The sequence below is a fragment of the Microcebus murinus genome, chromosome 11 (genome assembly GCF_040939455.1).
Source record: "Microcebus murinus isolate Inina chromosome 11, M.murinus_Inina_mat1.0, whole genome shotgun sequence".
Lineage (NCBI taxonomy): Eukaryota > Metazoa > Chordata > Mammalia > Primates > Cheirogaleidae > Microcebus > Microcebus murinus.
Genome location: NC_134114.1, coordinates 7,884,009 through 7,904,538, shown reverse-complemented (window position 1 = coordinate 7,904,538; position 20,530 = coordinate 7,884,009). Strand labels below are relative to the sequence as shown.

At 50.2% G+C, this 20,530-nt stretch overlaps 1 protein-coding gene and 1 long non-coding RNA gene across 2 annotated transcripts in view; both read left to right on the top strand.

Annotated features, from left to right (window-relative positions):
- Positions 1-6,805, top strand: part of DAP (death associated protein) — a 64,782-nt gene extending 57,977 nt beyond the window's left edge. Inside the window, exons 3-4 of the mRNA XM_012791148.3 lie at positions 5,108-5,150; positions 6,547-6,805. Of these exons, the coding sequence (XP_012646602.1) occupies positions 5,108-5,150; positions 6,547-6,660 (157 nt within the window). The 3' untranslated portion in view covers positions 6,661-6,805. The remainder of the gene's footprint in view (positions 1-5,107; positions 5,151-6,546) is intronic.
- Positions 6,806-13,591: 6,786 nt separating this feature from the next.
- Positions 13,592-18,950, top strand: LOC142873714 (uncharacterized). The gene is made up of 4 exons (XR_012921663.1): positions 13,592-15,466; positions 16,917-17,049; positions 17,704-18,046; positions 18,816-18,950. It is a non-coding gene; the product is annotated as an uncharacterized LOC142873714 (long non-coding RNA).
- Positions 18,951-20,530: the final 1,580 nt, after the last annotated feature.

Genomic DNA, 20,530 nt, shown 5'->3' with positions numbered 1-20,530 from the left:
GATATGGGGGGGCAGGGATGATAGTTTCGCTGTCTCTGTTTCCTGGGAGAAAATAACGTTGCATCTTCAAAACAGCATCTGTCAGAATGATTCTCGTCAGATTAAATAAATCCTCAAAGCAGCCATCACAGCTTATAGAATCTTGGAAATGTAGGTTACACTTTGCATGGGACCCTAATGGAATTTAAAATACGTGTGTTTCTGCAAGCGCAGCTTTGCACCCAGGCTCTTTACCAGGGCTTCTTGTTTGTGGATTTTTGTTTAAGCCACCACATCTCGAAGACTTTAGAAAGTGTTTTTACTACATAAATGTTATAATTGTTTACCAATTTAAGATGCCATTAATTACAGATGGAAAAAGGTATTGAGCTGGGGGACCTTTTGGTCAAACTTAATGAAAACCTGGAATACAATATACACTCTGTCAAAGGAGAATTATGTGAAAATTACATATCACGGTTAGATATTATGGAAGAGGCTGTCTTTTGCCATCGTTTGAGGTAGCTTGCTTATATTAATAGTTTAGTTCTCTGTGTTTCTATTTTATAAATACAAACATACACAGTAATATAGAATTATAAGCAATTTTAACTTTTTTTTTTTGCTTGTCTGCTTTTCAACAATGATTGTATACATATGTACAGGAATACCTTGGAGATACTGTGGGTTCAGTTCCAGACCACAACAACAAAGCTAATATTGTGGGAAGGTGAATCACACAAATTTTTGGTTTCCCAAGTGCACATAAAAGTTATGTTTACACTATACTGTAGTCTTTTCAGTGTGTGATAGCGTTATGTCTACACACACACACACCCCTTAATTTAAAAATACTTTATTGCTTAAAAATGTTAACGACCATCTGAGCCTTCAGTTGTAATCTTTTTGCTGGTGGAGGGTTTTGCATCAATGCTGATGGCTTCTGACTGATCAGAGTAGGGGTTGCTGAAGGCTGGGGTGACCATGGCCATTTCTGAAAATAAGACGACAATGAAGTTTGCTGAATCAATTGATTCTTCCTTTCACGAAAGATTTCTCTATAGCATGAGATGCTGTTTGACAGTATTTTACCCATGGTAGAACTTTCAAAATTGGAGTCGATCCTTTCCAACCCTGCCATTACTTTTTCAACTAAGTTTATGGACTATTTTAAGTCCCTTGTTGTCATTTCAACAATGTTCATAGCATCTTCACCAGGAGTAGGCTTAGGTTTTTCAAGAAACTACTTTCTTCGCTTATCCATGAGAAGCAACTCCATCCATTCAAGTTCTGTCTTGAGACTGTGGCAGTCCCATCTTCAGGTTCCACTTCTAGTTCTCTTGTTATTTCCACCACATCTGCAACTACTCCTCCACTGGCGCCCTGAAACCCTCAAAGTCATCCATGAGGGTTGGAATTAATTTCTTCCAAACTCCTGTTAAGTTGGTATTTTGACCTCCTCCCATGAATCACAAATGTTCTGAATAGCATCTAGAATGGCAAATCCTTTCTAGAAGGTTTTCCATTTACTTTGCTCAAATCCCCCAGAGGAATCACTATCTATAGCAGCTATAGCAGCTATAGCCTTTCAAATTTTTTTTTAAATTTCTTATGAAATTTTTTAAATGATAAGTCTTTAAAGTCAGAATTACTCCTTGATCCATGGGCTACAGAATGGATGTTGTGGTAACAGGCATGAGAACAACATTAATCTCCTTGTACATCTCCATCAGAGGAATCTTGGGTGACCATGTTCACTGTCAGTGAGCAGTAATGTTTTGAAAGGAATCATTTTTTTCTGAGCAGTAGGTCTCAACAGTAGGCTTAAAATATTCAGAAAGCCATGCCGTAAATAGACAGGCTGTCATCCAAGCTTTATTTTTCCATTTAGAGAGCATAGGCAGAGTAGATTTAGCATAATTCTTAAGGGCCCTAGATTTTGGGAAAGGTACAAGAACATTGACTTCAATTTAAAATCACCAGCTGCATTAACCCTCAACTACAGAGTCAGTCTGTCCTTTGAAGCTTTGAAGCCAGGCATTGACTTCTCCTCCTTAGCTATAAAAGTACCAGATGGCATCTTCTTCCAATAGAAGGCTGTTTTGTCTACATGGAAATCTGCTGTCCAGCGTAGCCACCTTCATCAGTGATTTTAGCTAGATCTCCTGGATAACTTGCTACAGCTTCTCCATTAGCGCTTGCTGCTTCACTGTGCACCTTTATGTTCTAGAGGCGGCTTCTTTCCTTAAATCTCATGAACAACCTCTGCTAGCTTCAGACTTTTCTTCTGCAGCTTCCTCATTTCTCTCAGACTACACAGAATTGAAGAGAATTAGGGCCTTGCTCCAGATTAGGTTTTGGCTTAAGGGAATGTTGTGGCTGGTTTGATCTTCTGTCCAGACCTCTCAAACTCTCTGCATCTCAGCAATAAATCTGTTTTGTTTTCTTATCATTCGTGTGTTCACTGGAGTAGCACTTTTAATGTCCTTCAAGAACTTTTCCTTTGCATTCACAACTTGGCTGTTTGACACAAGAGGCCCAGCTTTCAGCTTACCTGAGCTTTCGGCATGCCTCCTCACCAAGGCATGCCTCCTCACTGAGCGCAGTGATTCTCGCTTTTGATGGAAAGGTAGAGACTGGGGATTCTCCCTCTCACTTGAGCACTGAGAGGCCATTGTGGGGTTATTAATGGCCTAATTTCAATACTGTTGTGTCTCAGGAATAGGGAGGGCTGAGGAGGAGGGAGATGGGGAGTGGCCAGTTGGTGGAGCAGTCAGAACACACACGATGTTTATTAAGTTCACTGTCTTATATGGGTGTTGTTCTTGGCACCCAAAACAATTGCAATAGTAACATCAAAGATCACTGATCACAGGTCACGATGACAGATATAAAAATAAAGAAAAAGTGTGAAACATTGTGGGAATTACTGAATGTGACACAGACATCAAGTGAGCATGTGCTTATGGAAAAATGGCACCGATAAACTTGCTCCACATAGAGTTGCCACAAACCTTCAATTTGTAAAACGTACAATGTCTGTGAAGTGCGGCAACATGAAGCTGAATGAGAAGAGATAGGATGGGTGTGTGTGTGTGTGTGTGTGTGTGTGTGTGTGTGTGTGTACATGGTGGGGGGGCGGAAAGAGAGAGAAAGAGAGAATGTTTGCATACCTATGCAATTTCCCAAGCCACCTCAGCTACCTTTCAGGGCTCACTGTGGGTGGGCAGCTAATCCCCTTTATTATGCATCTATTCTTACTAGATTTACTCTCCGCAGAAGACATTCTCACCAAGTTATTGGAGTGGGGGGTTGGGGGCCTCCTGTATTTGTGCCTTTCAGAGCTTTGACATAAGTTTAAAAAATGAATTAAAAGTGGAGATGACTAGAGCAGTCGTGCACCCTTGGTGCAGAGAGAGGGCTGTGCCTTCCTGGAAGGTGATACCGTGTGGCTCTTTATCAGAGCGGGGCCACCCCTACTTCAGGCTGTTCCTAGATGTATAAAAGAACATTCAAAATGACTTTAAGAAACCTGTGTGCTGCCAATTCCTTTCTAACGTGTTTATAAAATGTTAGAATCCAGACACAGTTCCTGAGCTTTGGAAGCAAACCCCTGAGCCCGGAGTCCCTGGAGGTGGTGGACCTCGCCTGTGGGTGGATCAAGCAGTCAGGGCAGGATGTGCTTTAAGAATCCAAATGAATTCAAATACACTGCACAGGACCCTGAACTTGAGGCGAACTTACCGATCTCTGGCTGGCTATTAATCCTATAGCTAAATTATTTACGTAAAGGGAAAAAATCCAACCCAGTTAACCATACAACAAACACTAAATAAAAGCAAGGTAATATATGGGCATTTCTAAGCTGCTTAGTAAAACTTGAAGTTTCTTCATCTCATATAGTAACAGAAATGACTTGGGGGAATTATTTGGGGGAAGAAAACAGTGAGCTTTCTGAATATTGGGACTTTTGCCTGCAGCAAAACACAGCTCAGACAAGTGATTCCTTAGAAGGACCACCACGGCAGAACAGAGAAGCAGAAGGGGAGTGGCAGGCTGGGAGCTCCGGACTTGAATTCTGCCCCCTCTGCCCAGCAGGACTGGCCTGAAGCAGAACCGGGCCACCAGTGAGGTCCCTCCTCTCTGCCCTCCTCCAGGAGCAATCCTGCTCGCACTGTCCCTGCTGGGCTGTCCTTGTATCCACTGCCTGCTCTTTCCTCTTGGCGGAGGTGCACACACCTTGTGCACTAACTCACTGTGGCCTGGTGTTGTAAACTATGGTGCATGCAGCCATCCAACATAAATGCACAGAGTGCAGGGTGACGTGGAACCATGCTCACCGTACTTGGTTCAGACAACAGATGACAAAACAGCATGGCCACTTTTGTAGGAAAGAGCATAATAAGAAAACAAGCACGTGCACCTATCTATTCATGGACAGAAGGCCTGGGCGGCCACCCTACGTGTTAACAGTGCTTATCTGCAGGGGCAGAGTCACAGGGGATTTTAACCTGCTTGGGTCTGTCCGCTTCTCAGCCCCGAAAGTGTATTACTTTGGTACCGCAGTCCGCCCCTCAGCACTCGGCAGTTTTACAGAGTCAGGGTGAGTTAAAATGCTAAGAAGCAACAACAGCTTCCTGAGGACCTTGCACGTACAATACTTGGGGCTCCCCGGGAGCCAGGAGGCTGGCGTTAGCTCTGGGCCGCCCCGTGAGCTCTGGAAGGGAAGCCCGTGGCTTCTGAGGCAGGAGGTCCCTGGGTTCATCCGTGCGAGGCCCCTGCCCTCTTCAGGGAAGTGTCATGGTCTCCCCCGACCAAATCGGCCTGGCTTGCTCAGAGTTATGCTCTGAGGACTGACCCACAAACAACACCAAAAAGAAAGCACTTCAGTCAATCCAGCTGCTCTTTGCTGCAATCTCTTTTCCTCTCTCACTCATTGCCTGAACTCAGCTCAGGGAAAGCAGGGCCTGGGCCCTGCCACACTGTCCTCCTCCCTCCTCCGAGTTGCTGAAATGGCCATTGTTTATTGTGCTCCCTGGAACAGTCTCGTCCACACGCACCTTGCCTGCCGTCGCTGCCCTCTTGGGAATCGTTCTGCTAAGTCTCCGTTTCTCTTCTTGTTTTGCAGCCCACCCAAACCGACCGTGTTCATCTCTGGGGTCATCGCCCGGGTAAGTCCAGGGGCACCTGCGGTGGATGCGAGGCTTTTGCGTGCCAGCGCGGGACCCCCCAGCTCCCCCAGGTCTTGTTCAACTCTGCCCGGAATAGCCAGATGACACTCGCTGGTCATCAAGTCCGGGGCCAGTGGCTCTCTCCACTGTCACACTTCCACGGAACATGGCTTTGCAGTTAGGAATGTGTGAAGGAACCCGGAGCACAGAGCAGACCTGCGGTGCCACAGAACCGCCTTCCTCTTCCCCCCCCACCTCCCTCCTCCTAGGGCTGGGCCAGGGGTCGGCAGACTACGGCCCCCGGGCCAGGTGTTTGTAAGTGACCTGTGAGCGCAGAATGACTTTGCATTCTTAAGTGATTGAGAAAGCAAAATAATTATGTGTGGGCCCACGTGAGAATCACATGACATGCAAACGGAGCATCCGTGGACAGGGCTTTAGTGGCACACGGCCACGGCTGATCTGTGGCTGCTTCCATTTGCAAATCCCAGACTAGACTTGTGGTTTGGGTCGCACCCTTCCTGCACCGTTCAGGAGTCCCTGTCTGGTGAGCCCCGACGTTCTGCCTTAGCTGCTGGCGTCCCAGCAGCTCCCGCAGTAAGGCCGTCGGTGGCTCTGTTGCTCCCGGGACATTCGAGTGTTTACAAGGTGTCCAGAGAAAACACCATTGTTGAGGCCTGCTCACTGTTGGCAGAGCTGTGACCATGGCCATCCAAAGACCCGGGGACAGATAGGTGGCCTGCGTACCACATGAGAGGAAATTAAATGCCAACACCTCAGCCAGCTGGCCCAGCCAGAGTGCGCGTGGCTCCGGCCTGCCTGTGGTGGGCCAGGGGTCAGCCCTGGTCACACACCCCCAGTTGGCAACGGAAGCCATCGATCCCTCTCGGGAAAAGCAGTAGGCCCCTTCTCCGAGGCTGGCAGGTTGAGTCTGGCTCCATCCCACCGCCGCGCTGTGTGTCTCCTTCCCGGCCAGCGCCCAGGCCTGGCTCACAAGTGTAGCAAATTTGAACTTAAGACCCTGGATTGGTCCTGTCGTGTCCCCAGTTTAAATGATCACAAAAACAGATCTAACAGAAGAAAGCCACCAACACCCAACTCAGGGCCAAGCGAGGTGTGTGGCTCCCACATCTCACGGCAGGGGGCAGAGCCGGCAAGCGTTCTCGCCATGCTAACGGCTCGTGGCCTGCGGGGGCCTGCTCTCCCCGGTTCCGATGGCCTGGGCGCCCGCCAGCCACAGGACACAGGCTGCTGCCTGCTGACAGGTTCTCCTTCCCTCACTCTCCCTGCAGGGGCGCTGGGTGGACACACTGGGCCTCGGCAGGGCGGTTGGGGTCCTTATCCACCGACCGGGTGTGTACTGTTGACAGCCCCTGCGTTCTGTGTCTCCTGACAGGGTGACAAAGACTTCCCCCCAGCGGCCGCGCAGGTGGCTCACCAGAAGCCCCACGCCTCCATGGACAAGCACCCCTCCCCCAGGACCCCGCACATCCAGCAGCCGCGCAAGTGAGCCGTGCCCAGACCCCGGCGCCGTCACCAGCAGCGCCCTGGCTGTCCTGCCTCGGTGTCCTGCCTCGGTGTCCTGCCTCGGCGTCCCTCGACGAAGAGAACTGGCACTTTCTCCAAAACACTGTCCACTGGGAAATCTAAGACAAAGCCAAGTACTCCTTCCTTTGCCTTAGATTTCCATATTCGAAACTAGGAATGGCTTGAACCCCAAACTTTCTTCACAGGGATCTCAGGTTGGATGTCATTTGAGGATCATTTTGCCCCCCCTTCCCCCCAGAAGTGCCATCAGTAGAATTTGCCAAGATATGAGTAAAATGAAGTGATTTGGACTTTAGCTTTAGATCTGTTTCAGCAGTTGCCCGAAGTCCCTGTCTGCGGCCTTAAAAACAAGAAGGTGCAGATGTGGGAGGATTAGGTTAAGGTTAGGGGAAAGCTCAATCATTACGTGCTTTTTAGTAATAGGACCATGAAGTCTTCACACCTACGGGAGCGTAAGAAATAAGAGAGTCGACTAAGAGGCGGGTTTCAGGGAGGCAGAGCAGGAAAGCCCTAGAAACAGGCGGCGGCTGCGCCGAATGTCCCCTCCCTCCCCCCGCACGCCGAGGGATCCCTGTACAGGGTGACCAAGCTCTCACGGGAAAAGCAAAAGAAAACAGGTATTTTTTGAAATGGCTCTTTTATTCCAGGAGTCAATGTGCCAGAAAATAAGGGTGTAGGCGGTTTGCTCAGAGGCTGTTCCTCTGCGGTGAGATCCCAGCATGGCGAGCCCGGCATGGCCGCAAGCCAGACAGGCTCCTCTGGGGAAACTGAGGCAAACCTATGTGGGGTTTTTTTGTTTTTGTTTTTGGTAATCACCTCTAGAACTGCTTTTGAAGTGTCCAGGGTGGAGGAATAGACTCACAGCTAATTCTGGAACACCTGAGCAAGAGAGTTGAAAGCAAGGAAAGACCAGGAAAAAAAAAAAAAAACCCAGGGACACAAAACACCACATTCCATTTGAGCTGGGAAAGCCTGTTGTTGACCAGTGTGACTGTCCAGAAGTCTGCCTGGGCCCTTCCTCACCCGGGCGCGTCAGACTGTCTCTGATTGCTGCAGGGTCTCCTGCCCGGAGCTGCCCTAGGCTGCTCCCAGGCTCACGGCTTTTCTGAAAAGCCAAAGGGCTGGTTCAGCCAGGTGTGAAATCTCCCGAGCGCAGCTTCCGGAGGGGCCGGCCGCGGGCGGCCCGCATGTCGGCGTGTGCCGCGAGCAGCGTCCACGGCGCCAGCCTTGCGATGCCACTCTGCAGCCCGCGTCTGCCAGCTGGCAGGGCAGCAGCAGACCTGGCGGACCCGGAGGGCGAGGCACAGCTCAGCCTCACATTTAAAGGCAGCGTCTGGTTTCCCATCCGAGTGACCTACGGGAAACTAGTGTGTAACGCTCAAGGCACTGGGTGGTCACTTCTTGAATTTCTTAGTCACTTCAGTTGGTATAAACTGAAGGTGGCTTTTGGAGACCCAGCCTTGACCGGCAGCGCTGCCATGAAACACTGAGCCAGCAGCCTCCTCCCCGAGGACCTCCTGTAGCCGGTGCCTGGGAGGGCCCCGGGAGCGCCAGGCCAGGCGTGGGACCATCGGACCCTCCCCACAGAAATCCAGAGGCCTTCCAGTCTGCAGCTGGAGGGAGGGCTGTCATTCCCAAAGGTGTGGCGTTCATGTACTTGTATCTAGATCTGGCATGCGCCTGTGGGTTCTAGATCATTGACATGAATTGTTTTCCTAAATGAGTTTATCAATTGTTATCAAGGATAATAATGATTCTAATAAAGCTTCTGCATTTCTTCTTATGGTTTGTTTTTCCTTGTATTTCAGAGATCCCTTTTTGCATTTTACCGGAGTTGCCAGATGGTTTCAGTAGAAATACAAACATGTGTACATGATGGATATTTTCAAAAATTATTTCCCAGACACAAAGTCAAACTATTGGACACCTGGCAACTGGAGTCTAATCATCTACTTAAAATGTCATAAAATGGAAAAGCTTAATGCAGTTGATTAAAACGTATCGCGTGGGCCCGGCAGCTGGCCCTGTGCGGGGGAGGCTCTTTGGGAACAGATTTAAGAGACGATGATTAATAGGAAGCCCAGGGGTGATGGTGAGCAGCTTTGATGTACGAGACATTTGCTTTAATCAAAAGGTCTCCTGTAACCCATGAGTAAGATGAGAAAATAATCGCAACTGTTCAACTTGGAGATCCAGAATCAGATGATGGAATTAGACCTGGGAGGGGCCCGGAGGTCTCCTCACTCAGCACAGCATTTGTCGGGAAGGACCAGGGGCCACACTCAGCCCCCCTGGGTGTGGCAGTGCTGGCAGAGTCTGCCCCTCCAGCAGCCCCGGCCTTGCCCTTCCTGTTGCCTCTGACGCTGCTGCTTGTCCTCGCGCATCCTCGAAACTGAGGAACCAACCAGGGTCTGACTCATTTTGTCTCACTGGGCAGAGAGTCTGTTCTCAGTGAATAGTCCATGGCGAGAAGAGGGGTCACACTGAAATGTGTCCTGGGCTTCTGCTGGGATCACGCCCACACATCTCAGAGAAGCCCCTCGGCTCTGCTCTTCAAACCAGAACCAGCCACTGGTGGGGGCTCGTGCCGCGGACAGCGGACCCAGCAGCTCAGGGTGGGTCTCGGGTCCACGGTCCACCTCCACTGACTAGGTTTGGGTGAGCCCCAATGTGAGCACTGAGGATCGAAGCCACAGGGTGTGACATGCCTGTGGTCTGGACGAGACCTGCCAAGGAGACCATGGAGTGACCACCAGCCAAGGGAGGGCACAGCCAGCCCGATGGGCCCGAGCTCAGGCACCCTGAGAAAGGGCAGGGACGTGGGGAGGACAGGCCGGGTATAGCCAGGCCCGGCGGGTTGGTAATTCATTAATTCTTTTGAAAGCATCTGTCTCCCGCCTCGGCAGTCCGCGGTGTTCTGCTGTTCTACAGCTTTTCCTGTCTTCGCAGCTGCTGTGCTAGTTAAGTGCTTCTTTGAACAAACCCAAAAGTAAACTTTTTTTCCCTAAGACTTGGCATCCTGCTGGCCTCTGCGGTATAGAAACAAAAACAAAACAAAAAACCAGGCTGTTTCGTAACCCTCCCAGGAGGCATCTGCAGCCATATGCTCTTGAAGACAGGGAGCGTGAGTAGGTGGCAGTGGCGAACCGTGGAACTTTCAGTACTTGAAATATCCTCGTAGAAGTTGCATTAGCCAGAGTTCTCCAGAGAAACAGAACCGACGGCTGTGTGTGTGTGTGTGTGTGTGTGTGTACATATGTGTGTACACACACACAGAGATTTACTTTAAGGAATTGGCTAGGAGATTACGGGGACTGGCAAGTCCAACACCTGCAGGGAGGGCCAGCAGGCTGGAGGCCCAGGAAGAGCTGATGTTGCAGTTCAAGGCCAAAGGCCATCTTGCCGGCACGATTCCCTCTTGCTCAGGGGAGGTCAGTCTTTGTTCCATTCAGGCTTTCAACTGATTGGATGAGGTCCACCCGCATTATGGGCCCTTGCTTTGTTCAGTGTCCGCTGATTCAAATACAAATCTCATGCAAAAACACCCTCATGAGAAACATATAGCACTATGTCATCGTGCCCAAATATCTAGGCATGGTGACCCAGCTTAACGCATAAAATTAACCGATGTAAGAGTTCATGGCAGCTCATTCATCTCTGAGTCCTCAAAACATCTTGGATCTGCCTTTACTTTGACCCTGCAGAAGTGTCTGCACGTCTTCTCAGCATTCTAACGTCCGCCTTGCTCTTCCAAACAGAGTTTCTAAAATTCAGTGAAGGGCATTCATGATGAGAGAAAATTATTTTCCCTCATCCTCTCCTTTAATCCTAAATATTATTATAAATCCAACTGCCATGCTTTCCAAAAAAATCCAATTTGTCAACTGGAAAAGACCCAATGTGGCCTGAGATAATGAACTAATATAATCTAAAGGATTTGGGACTCTACCCAGAAGCCCTGGACCAGCTTTTTGATGACATTTCAACACAGCCATTCTGCACTACTGAGGGTCATGTAAAAGAGAGAGTCCAACATTTTGTAGCATAAGGGCTCAGTTTCCTGTGCAAATTACCAGAAACCCACTTGTGTTATTCTCCAAGTAGGGATGGATTGAGGACATGCAATGTGCTTGGAGAACTAGTAATGAGCTTCACTCTCTCTAGGGCAAGGGTTTCCACTTCGAGGTGATGTCGCCCCCGAGGGAGCATGTGGCAATGTCTGGAGACATTTTTGGTTTCCACACTGGGGAGCTGGGAGGGTGCTTATGGATAGCATCTAGAGGGAGAAGCCTGGGATCCGCTAAAAATCTATAACAATGCAATTACACCATCAAGAGCAAATTTCTCTCAACCTGGAATCTTGCAGGGGAAAATATATTTGTTTCAGTGATGATGGCACATTTCGTGGAAGCAGCTGAAGTAGCTCAAGCTTGTGAGTGTTTTCCAGTCCCCGGAGCAGAAAATGGTGAATTGCTACGATGCAGGTTTGCTCCTGCACGCCACGGACAATTTTAGATAAAGCAAATCTTCTCCTTCGGGGAGAGCGTGCGGTGGCTTTACAGCATTATGGCTGTTTTCTCAGTCACTGATACAAAGAAGAGCCAAGATAATGTCCTTGGTGGCTTCCCCGCACACTCACCTAGGGCAGGAAGGACAGTCACGCTGGCTTTTGGCTCAGCTGTTTAAATATTCTCCAAGAGAGGTCTAGAAACCTCTTGCCAAACAAGTGCAGCCTGTTTTCCAGAGTAAACCGTGTATGCCTCGAGCTGCTTGATTAACCTAGGAGTTCTCAGCACACACAGCAAAGGGGAGCAGAGCTACGGAGGAGAATGAGCCTCTCTGAACAAGCGGCTTGCCCAGGACCTCGGGTAGGTAGGGAGCGACTTTGGCTTGGTCCTGTCTCCCTGCCTCCTAGCACGGTTCTCGCCTGTCCAGCCCCTCGGCAGACCCTTGCTCTGTCACAGAAGGACTGAAGACTGGGTGTGAACTCTTGGGGAAAGCGGTCATTTCTTACCCCTGGTACTTCCCATAACCCCAAACCACTGGGTGGTGACTAAGAACGCTGGCATCCGACATGTCCCTCAGACTCTGAAGATGTTCAGTTAGTTGGTTCTGCTTTTAGCTACAACATGTGCAACTAGACTACTTCACACAGTACATAAGTGACAGATTTCAGAGCATTAGACAAAACAAAACTTTGCAGAAGTCATTGTTTTATCACAATTCCCTGCCTTCTGTACCAACGCAGCCTCCCACCTAATAGGGCCAGTGGCCAATGCGAGAACCCCACATCCTGAGAAGTGCCGCCGGAGGGACAGGCGTACACTGTGCCTAAGAAGACAGGCTTGAGGGGTAGAGAGGATCTCTAAAGCACAGAGGCCGGGCGCAGGGGCTCACACCTGGAATCCTAGCACTCTGGGAGGCCAAGGTGGGAGTATCACTGGAACTCAGGAGTTCGAGACCAGCCTGAGCAAAACCGAGAACCCATCTCTATTAAAAATGGAAAAATTAGCAGGGCATGGTGGCGCATGCCTGTAGTCCCAGCTACTCGGGAGGCTGAGGCAGCAGGATCACTTGAGCCCAGGAGTTTGAGATTACAGTGAGCTATGATGACGCCACGGCACTATCCGGGGCAACAGAGCAAGACTCTGTCCCAAAAAATAAATAAAAACCATGGCCATAAATTAATAAATAAAAACAAAACCTAAAAAAATTTTGAGGTAACCAAAAATTACATTTCCATAATGCATACTAAGGAAATCACCTGAAATTAATTTGTGACGTCACATCAGACATGTCCAGTAGCCCTAGGACGGTGCTAAGCCAGTCTAGCCAGTTAAAACAACTGGTGACATCCCTTATGTATTTGTTTGGTTTCACAGCTAAAGTATTTTTCCTGCCTTAATACTAATTTTTTCAACTTAATAGGTTAAGTTATTTAACTGTCCTCATATATGCTCTTAGCAAATCAAAAGAATCCCAAAAAAAGTTATCCTAGAAAACAACAACAAAAGCAAAAGATTATTCCTTTGTAGGCACAATGGCTGAGAAAGAGAACTGGCATTAGCTCAATAAACAAGTATTTTCTTCAAGGACAATTAGATAACCTGAATATAATAAGACAATGATAAATGGGCATGTATTAATTAAAACTTTGTTTAAATCACATAAAGTTAGCCGGAGTTACACTACCTTTCATTAATCACAAAAGTATCCAAGTAGACAGATGTCCCACTGGAGGGACATCTGTTCTGGTTCTTGATCACCACCATCACCATCATTATCATCATCACAGTCACCATCACCATCATCACCATCACCATCATCACCACCATCATTATCATCATCACAATCACCATCATCACCATCACCATTGTCACCATCATCATCACCATCATCACCATCACTATCATCACCATCACCATCATCATCATCACCATCACCGTCGTCACCATCATCATCACCATCACCATCATCACCATCACCATCATTATCACCATCACCATCATTATCATGATCACAATCACCATCACCATCACCATCATCATCACCATCACCATCATCATCATCATCATCATCACCATCATCACCATCACCATCATCACCATCACCATGATCATCATCATCATCATCCTTGAATTAACTGAACACATACTATGTGCCAGGCACTCACAGCAGTCTTACCTGGTAGGTGTCGTCATTATTGCTATTTTGCAGATGAGGAAAATAGTGAGGCTGAGTGTGGTAAAATAACTTACTTAATTCACATAGCCAGTAGGTGGCAAGGCTAAGATTGATCTGTCACTAAGTTCTTTGCTTTCTACCACCAATCTTTAAAGAGCAGGACATGCCACAGTCATTTGCACACACGATACCCCACTGGGCTCATTTCTATCCCCAGCTTCTGGCCACCCAGGCCATCTCCGGTGTCCTCTCTTGCCCCACAGAAGGGCTTAGATGTTCCTCTGCCCCTACGGCTCACATCAACCAGAAGAAGTCATTCCAGGTGGAAGTAGGGCCTCAAAAGCTAGAAGAACAGCTAGGTCCTCCCATTGTCAAACATCTAGATCAGCAACTGGGGCCTTAGGTCTTGTTCCCAGGATGGGCAGCTGTAGGAAAAGTCTGAAACCGTTCCTCTTGAGGGTCTTCAGTGGGCCAGAGCGTCAGAAGGAGGAAATCTCTGAAGACTAACGTCCTGCATTCGCTGTGTGGAAACCCAGCTCTGAGCTGTAGACCCTGTCTCTGTCGGTACCAGAGAGGACCCCCACCCGTGCACACATGGCAGGTGCTCATCTTCAGCGGGGCTGGAGCAGGGAGCTGGCAGGGAAGGCCCTATGGGCGGAGCAGGTGTCGATGGCGAAGGTCTCCAAAAGTCTGATGGAGAAGGGGATAGGGCTTCTCCCTCTTGCCCTTCAGAAGATGTTCAAGGTCAGACAATACAATGAAGAAACTGACTCTCTTCACTTGGCTGCGGGGATGCCAGTTGCTTCCCGGCATCCATCCTCCCCTTCTTTGGAGTGGAGCCCCATCATACACAGGCAGGCAATTGGCCCAGTTCTACAACTTCATTTTCCAACCTGGCAGTTAAGGGGCCGCATGTCTGAGTTCCAGTGAGTGGGCTATACCAGTGGATGGTGTCTTAAAGAGAACCGACTCATCCAAAAGACCTGCATGTCTATTCCCCTGACTCCTTCCTCCTGCCTGGAAAATAGGCGTGATGGCTTGTCCTCTAGCAGCCAGTTTGGATTATGAGGCAACTGAGGGAATGGCAGCCCCTTCCCAGGCTGACAGAGCAGAAGGATAGGAGGAGCCTGGGTCCCTGGCCACAGTGTTATCACCATGATAACCCCAGTCCGCCTCTCTGGACTTTCCTAAGAGAGTCACAAACTCTTAAGTATTTAAATAGAGGAAAAGTTCTGAGCACAGACTTTGGAGCTGAGCACCCTGGGTTATACATCTCAGCCCCTTCTCTCACTGGCACCAAGACCTTGGGTAGTTACTTGGCCTCTCTGTACCTCAGTTTCCCCACCTATAAAATGAGAGTAATAATGGCCTCTCTGTTACAGTGTTGTTACATGCCTGGCAGGTAGTGTGCGTAGCAGGCACTTTCACAAGCGTAAGATGTGATGATGATGATGATGATGACAATGCTCATTGTTACGAGCAGCTAAACCTAACCTGGTACCTGTGCTCACCATGGCGGAGCAGAAGTGGGCTTTTTCTTTTGAACGAAGGAGGAGACATTGCTCCTCAGTAATCCCTCTCTCCAGCTTCCCTGTGAAGCCATGAGGTCAGGAGATCAGAGTCCACTTTCAGAAGGAGCACACTGGGACAACAGGGACTGTTCAGCCAACTACTGAGGGCACTGCGGCAGACGCACGGCGCTGATCACAGACCCCCTAGACCCCAGTGCCGCAGCGTGGCCCCAGGGCAACGTACCGGGGAAGACGGTCACCGGCCACGGTGGCTCACCAGAACCACGGATCACACGGGACCTGGGCCTGAACCGCCGTGGCCTGATTCTCCCTGGCGGAGACCTTCTAACGGAGCACGTCAGCGCCCAGAGCGCCCCTAAAACACAGCTCTCTGTGCTGTGCTGACCTGCCCTCCATCGGGAATCGCCTGGGGGTCTTGGGAGCTGTCCCGATCACCTGGAGGGCGTGGAGGCAGGGAAGGGCAGGAGAAGCCCTGACGACCGTGGTCAAGGTGACAGGCACAGTCGAGCTCCATGCGGCCCCAGCAGCTCCGCCCAGGACGGCACCGGCCGGGTGTGTGACGTTCGTCCAGAATTTGCTCTTCCCTGAGGACGCGGCGAACCCTGCCAGGCCGGGTGCAGCCGCGACGGCCCCGTCTGTCCGTCAGGCCTCACCGCCATGTCCTGAGAGGCGCTGGCAGGACAGACTCCCTGCCCACGCCCGGTGGCAGCTGGGAGCGGGCTGCTTCCCTGACCCCTGGCAGACGGGACGAGGAGGTTGACAGCTGCCCTGAGCCTTGCCTCCAGCTCCCTCTCTCGGGCCTCTGCCCGTCTCGCCAGCCCTAAGAATGACGCGGCCAGAGCCCGCAGAGCCAGCAGCTGGGAAGCTGCGCCCTGCGGACAGGAGGGGCCGCACACCCTGGCCTCGCCCTCCAGCCCACCCCGGGGCCCTAGAGCACAGAGCGACGGGAGGCCCTCTCTCCTTGCTCCTGCCTCTCAGCGGGGATTAGGGAGCTTTTTGGAGGGACGCTGAGTGGGTTTGGTGCAGATACCAGCTGTGGCCGAGATGAGCACAGTAGTTTGAGACCAGCCTGACCAGCCTCCATCTCTACTGAAAAAATAGAAAATTTAGCCGGGCGTGGTGGCACACACCTGTAGACCCAGCTACTCAGGAGGCTGAAGCAGGAGGATCACTGGAGCCCAGGAGTTTGAGGTTGCTGTGAGCTACAGTGATGCCACGGCACTCTACCTGGGGTGACAGAGCAAGACTCTGTCTCTAAATGATAGATAGATGATAGACATAGATAGATGATAATAAATAAATAGATAAATGCCACGGCACTCTACCGGGGGTGACAGAGCAAGACTCTGTCTCTAAATGATAGATAGATGATAGATATAGATAGATGATAATAGATAGATAGATAGAGACAGATAGACAGACAGACAGATAGACACTGAACATGGCAGGTTAAACAACGTGCCTGGGCCCATAGCCAGTGGGGGCAGAGCTGACCCACTGCCCTGGCCTCCTCACTCCATGGTCCGTGGTCTGGCGGCCGCCTGGGGCCGGGAGCCAGGCGCTTCTCGGCCTCCCTAGCAGGAAGGCCCACGGCAGAAAGCCCACAGGTACGAGGGGAGCAACGCCGAGCCCTGTTCCAGATGCCGGGGTGACAAAGATCCAGCCTCTGCACTCGGGGAGCTCACGCTCAGTGGGGGTGGGCACCAGGCACCCCCACAATACCGGCAATGCCTCAAAGGAGACAAGACAGGGGAACATGGTGCAGAAAGACCCGAGTGGAGCTCTAGCTGGGGTGCCAGGCAGGGACCCCAGGGGGTCACTCTGTGCTGAGGGCTGAGCAGAGAGGAGACTTTGGGGTGGTCTGAGTGCCGCACACAGAGGAACAGCAAGGCTAGAGCAAGCTCGTCTTACCCACGGGCATCACAGACATGAGGAGAGTAGGCTGGGGCCAGACCCCACGGGCCCCCAGGGCCATGGGACAAGGTCTGGCATTTTTTCCTAGGTGCAGCGGACCTACTGGACTGCTGGAAGGTTTTGAGCAGGAGAATGACAGAACCCATCACACTCCAACAGATCCTTCTGCACATGGGGAGAACGGATCCGAGAGGAACAGGAGTGGAGAAGGCCCACGCCAGGTGAGGAGCGATGGTAGCTCAGACCAGGCTGGTAGCAGAGAACAGGTAAAGGATTCGATGAATACTTTGCAAATAAACACGGTGCAAGGCCTGAGGTTAAAATTCAGTATTTTGTGCTGCCCTGACACTCGGTAACACCAGGGAGAACGGAGTAGTCTAACCACAAGTTCCGCCTCCCACTCTGCTCGCGTGGATAAGGCCACTGGCCAAGCTGCCCTCTCTATCGTAGGACCCCGCACAGCTCCTGCTACCCCTGAGTGACAGACAGCGAGTTTCCTGCCAGCCCTGCATTCTTTCCAGCAAGCCAGCCACACCCTCTTGTGCAAACTGGGGGAGCACCTACCTTCCAGACACCATGAACCTTGCCTCTCACAAGCTCTGCTTGCTCACGCTGTCCCCAGGTGGCCCAGTATGACAGGCAGTGTCCCCTCCCCAGGCCATTAATGGCCTGCTGTCAAGCTCGTCTGCCCAGTGTCTGCTGTTGGGTAGAGAAGAGGCGGTCAGACCTGCAGCTGGTGGGGGTGGTGGCCCAGACCCCTCCCGGTGTCTCTGATCAGCTGTGTGGGGTGCTGGTGTGGATTGAATTGTGTCGCCAAAAAGATACATCCAAGTTCTAACCCCACATACCTGTGAATGTGACTTTACTTGGAATAGGATCTTTGTGCATGTCATCAAGTTAAGATGAGGCCATACCGGATCAGGGTGGCCCTATACAGAGAGGAACGTTTAGACACAGTCACACACAGAAGATGGTGACAGGGACAGCCACTGGATTGATGCTGCCACAAGCCAAGGAATGCCGAGGATGGCCAGCAGGCACCAGAGGCCAGGAGGAGCAGGGAGACTTCTCCCCTACAGCCTTCAGAGGGAACCTGACCCTGCCAACGCCGTGACCTTGAACTTGCGGCCTCCAGAGCTGAGAGAGAATACCTTTCTGCTGCTTTGAGCCTTGCAAGCCTGGGCGATCTGCTGAGGCTCCTCCAAGAAACTAACACAGGTGGGACCAGAAACATACATTTCTGACCATTTTCCAGGTGGTGCTGATGTGACTGGGCTGGGGCCACCGCGGAGATCCACTGGTCTAGGTACCTTGGGGTTACCTAATCCGGAGAACAGAAGAGTTGCCCAGTGTCTCAAGGGCCACGTGGCCCTGAGTCCCGGACGGGGACAAGTGTGCGGAGTTAGAGAAACAGCCCGGGGCCAGGGCTCAGCCCTTAAGGCAGGGAGAAGACGCTGTGTGCCTGGAGGCCTGTCCAGATGGGCCCTGGGGAGGCAGGACTCTCCCCTGCGCCTCCTCGTGGTCACGCAGGACTATGCATAGCTTGGGGCCAGGGCAGGGGTGAAGGGGCAGCAGGGTGTCCCGGGTTGCCCCAGAGCAGGCCCCCTTTGCAGGACACAGACCGGCTACCCCGAGCCCAGGCTGCAGGGCCGCAGGGCACCACTTTGCCCAGGGAGTGAGGACAGGTGGCACCGACTCCCCCTGCAGCCCGTGTCCCTGAACCCTCCTGCCTCCCTCGGCCCAGAGAGGGGCCGCCCTGGTCAGCTGCTCACTGGGGCTGCGGGCAAAAGCTTCTTTTGTAAACAAGAGCTAACAAAAAGGTGACATCGGCTCCTTGTACCTGACCAATTTCTGGATTTCCTTGTTTTTTAAATAAGGCTTTTGGGATATGAAGGTCAATTTGAGTTGGATTTCTATTTTTTAATTATTTTTTGCCAGGAGGGTGGATTAGCATTTTGCTCCATTTTTGTTGTTTTTTTTTTTTAAGGGAAGAGGTAAAGCTGGGAAGCGCAAGGTGGGATGGGGGGCAGTGGTGGCTGCCCCTCCCGTTCTCCACGCCTGCCCAGGGACTGAGCTGGCCCACCCTGAGTGACACCCCCCACCCAGGACTGGGAAGCCGCAGCCGGCCAGCAACCTGCACTTCAGAGCTGTCAGCACACTGGCGGCTCCCAGGCCACCTTTCCTGTCCCTGGCTGGACACCAGCCGGGTCATTGTCGAGGGAAATGGCAGGAGGGACCTGCTGGGAGCCCCTGACCACGTGAAGGACCTTGGTGACCAAAGGGCACCACGAGCTACGTGCAAAACCTCGGTGGACGTTCTTGACCACTTCCTCCTGGTGTGGACAGACACTGCCCCCGGGGCACTGGACTGGGCGGCTCCCTGGAAGACTCCTGCCTCCTGCGGGAGCCACTGCAGTGCTTGCTGTGCTCCAGGTATTTCCAGGCGGGAAGATGAAGGAGACAAGACCACTTTCCCCACCCCCACCTCCCAATGTCACTTTTCATGTCCCAGTGCTCAGGCTTTCTAATGGGGACCAACCTTTGTGGGTTCACTCGCTACTTCATAATATTTCTACCCAGAACATGCACACACCATTTGCTCTATCACAAATGAGTGCAAATAACCTCCAATAACAATCTTGTCCTAGAACAAAGTTTTATTTAAAATTTTATTCTCTATTAAGGTCCTTCCTTAATAGTCATGTACAACTATTCTAAAGTTCAAAACAGAACTTCCAGATAGGAGGTAGTCGTTTTCAGTCCCACAGCAATCTACACGATGAGTTGTGTACCAGTGTAAATGTTTTCGAGCTAAAGAGAAAAGACAAAGTACCTATAAATCATTAGAAGAAAACAGAAGAAAAAGAATTGTCCATTTGGGATAGGAAAGGCCTTCTTAAAGAAACACAAAATGCAAATATTAAAAAACAAAGTCTGACAAGTTTGACTAAATCATAATTTAAACATTTTATATGAGATACCTTAGAAATAAGTGATAAAACAAGAGAAAATACACACAATGTGTGAAAGAGTATGATCCCAAATACGTATCAAACTCCTACAGATCAGCAAAAATGACACCAAAAAGTGAAATTAAAAAACAAAAAAATAAGAAATTTATAAAAACGGGAAATTAAAGTGGTTGGAAAACACATGAAAAGATGCTCAGTCCCACCATTAATGGGGAAAATGGAAAGTTAAACAAGGGGATGCGATTATCTAACCATTGGACAAACTGGCAAGTCTGAGAAATAGCACGTGGTCCTGCAGGTGGGAAAGGGCTCTCTCGCCCCCTGCTGGTGGCTCAGAGCAGAGCCTTTGAACCCGGCAAAATGCCTGCTTGCCAATGGGAACTTGTGAGAGAGGTGGATTGTGGGGAGATCGTTTTAACACACGAAACTATTCATGGGTAACTCACACATTTAAAAATCTTACCTTTGAAAAATTAACTCCAAGTGTATGGAAATAAGGAAGTACACATCTATTTCAATTAAAACAAGGCAGTGACATGAAAAATACTGATATATTTCATTGTATCATTCCCTAATTTATACAAATTAAGTTTATTCAAATGTCACACTTTTGTACCATAAGAATGTTTATTTTGCAAGTGGTTGTTAATTCTTCAGCTACAATTTCCCCACATTTTTACACTACCATATCCTGTTTTCTATACGCTATAAACATTAGATACAGATTTTG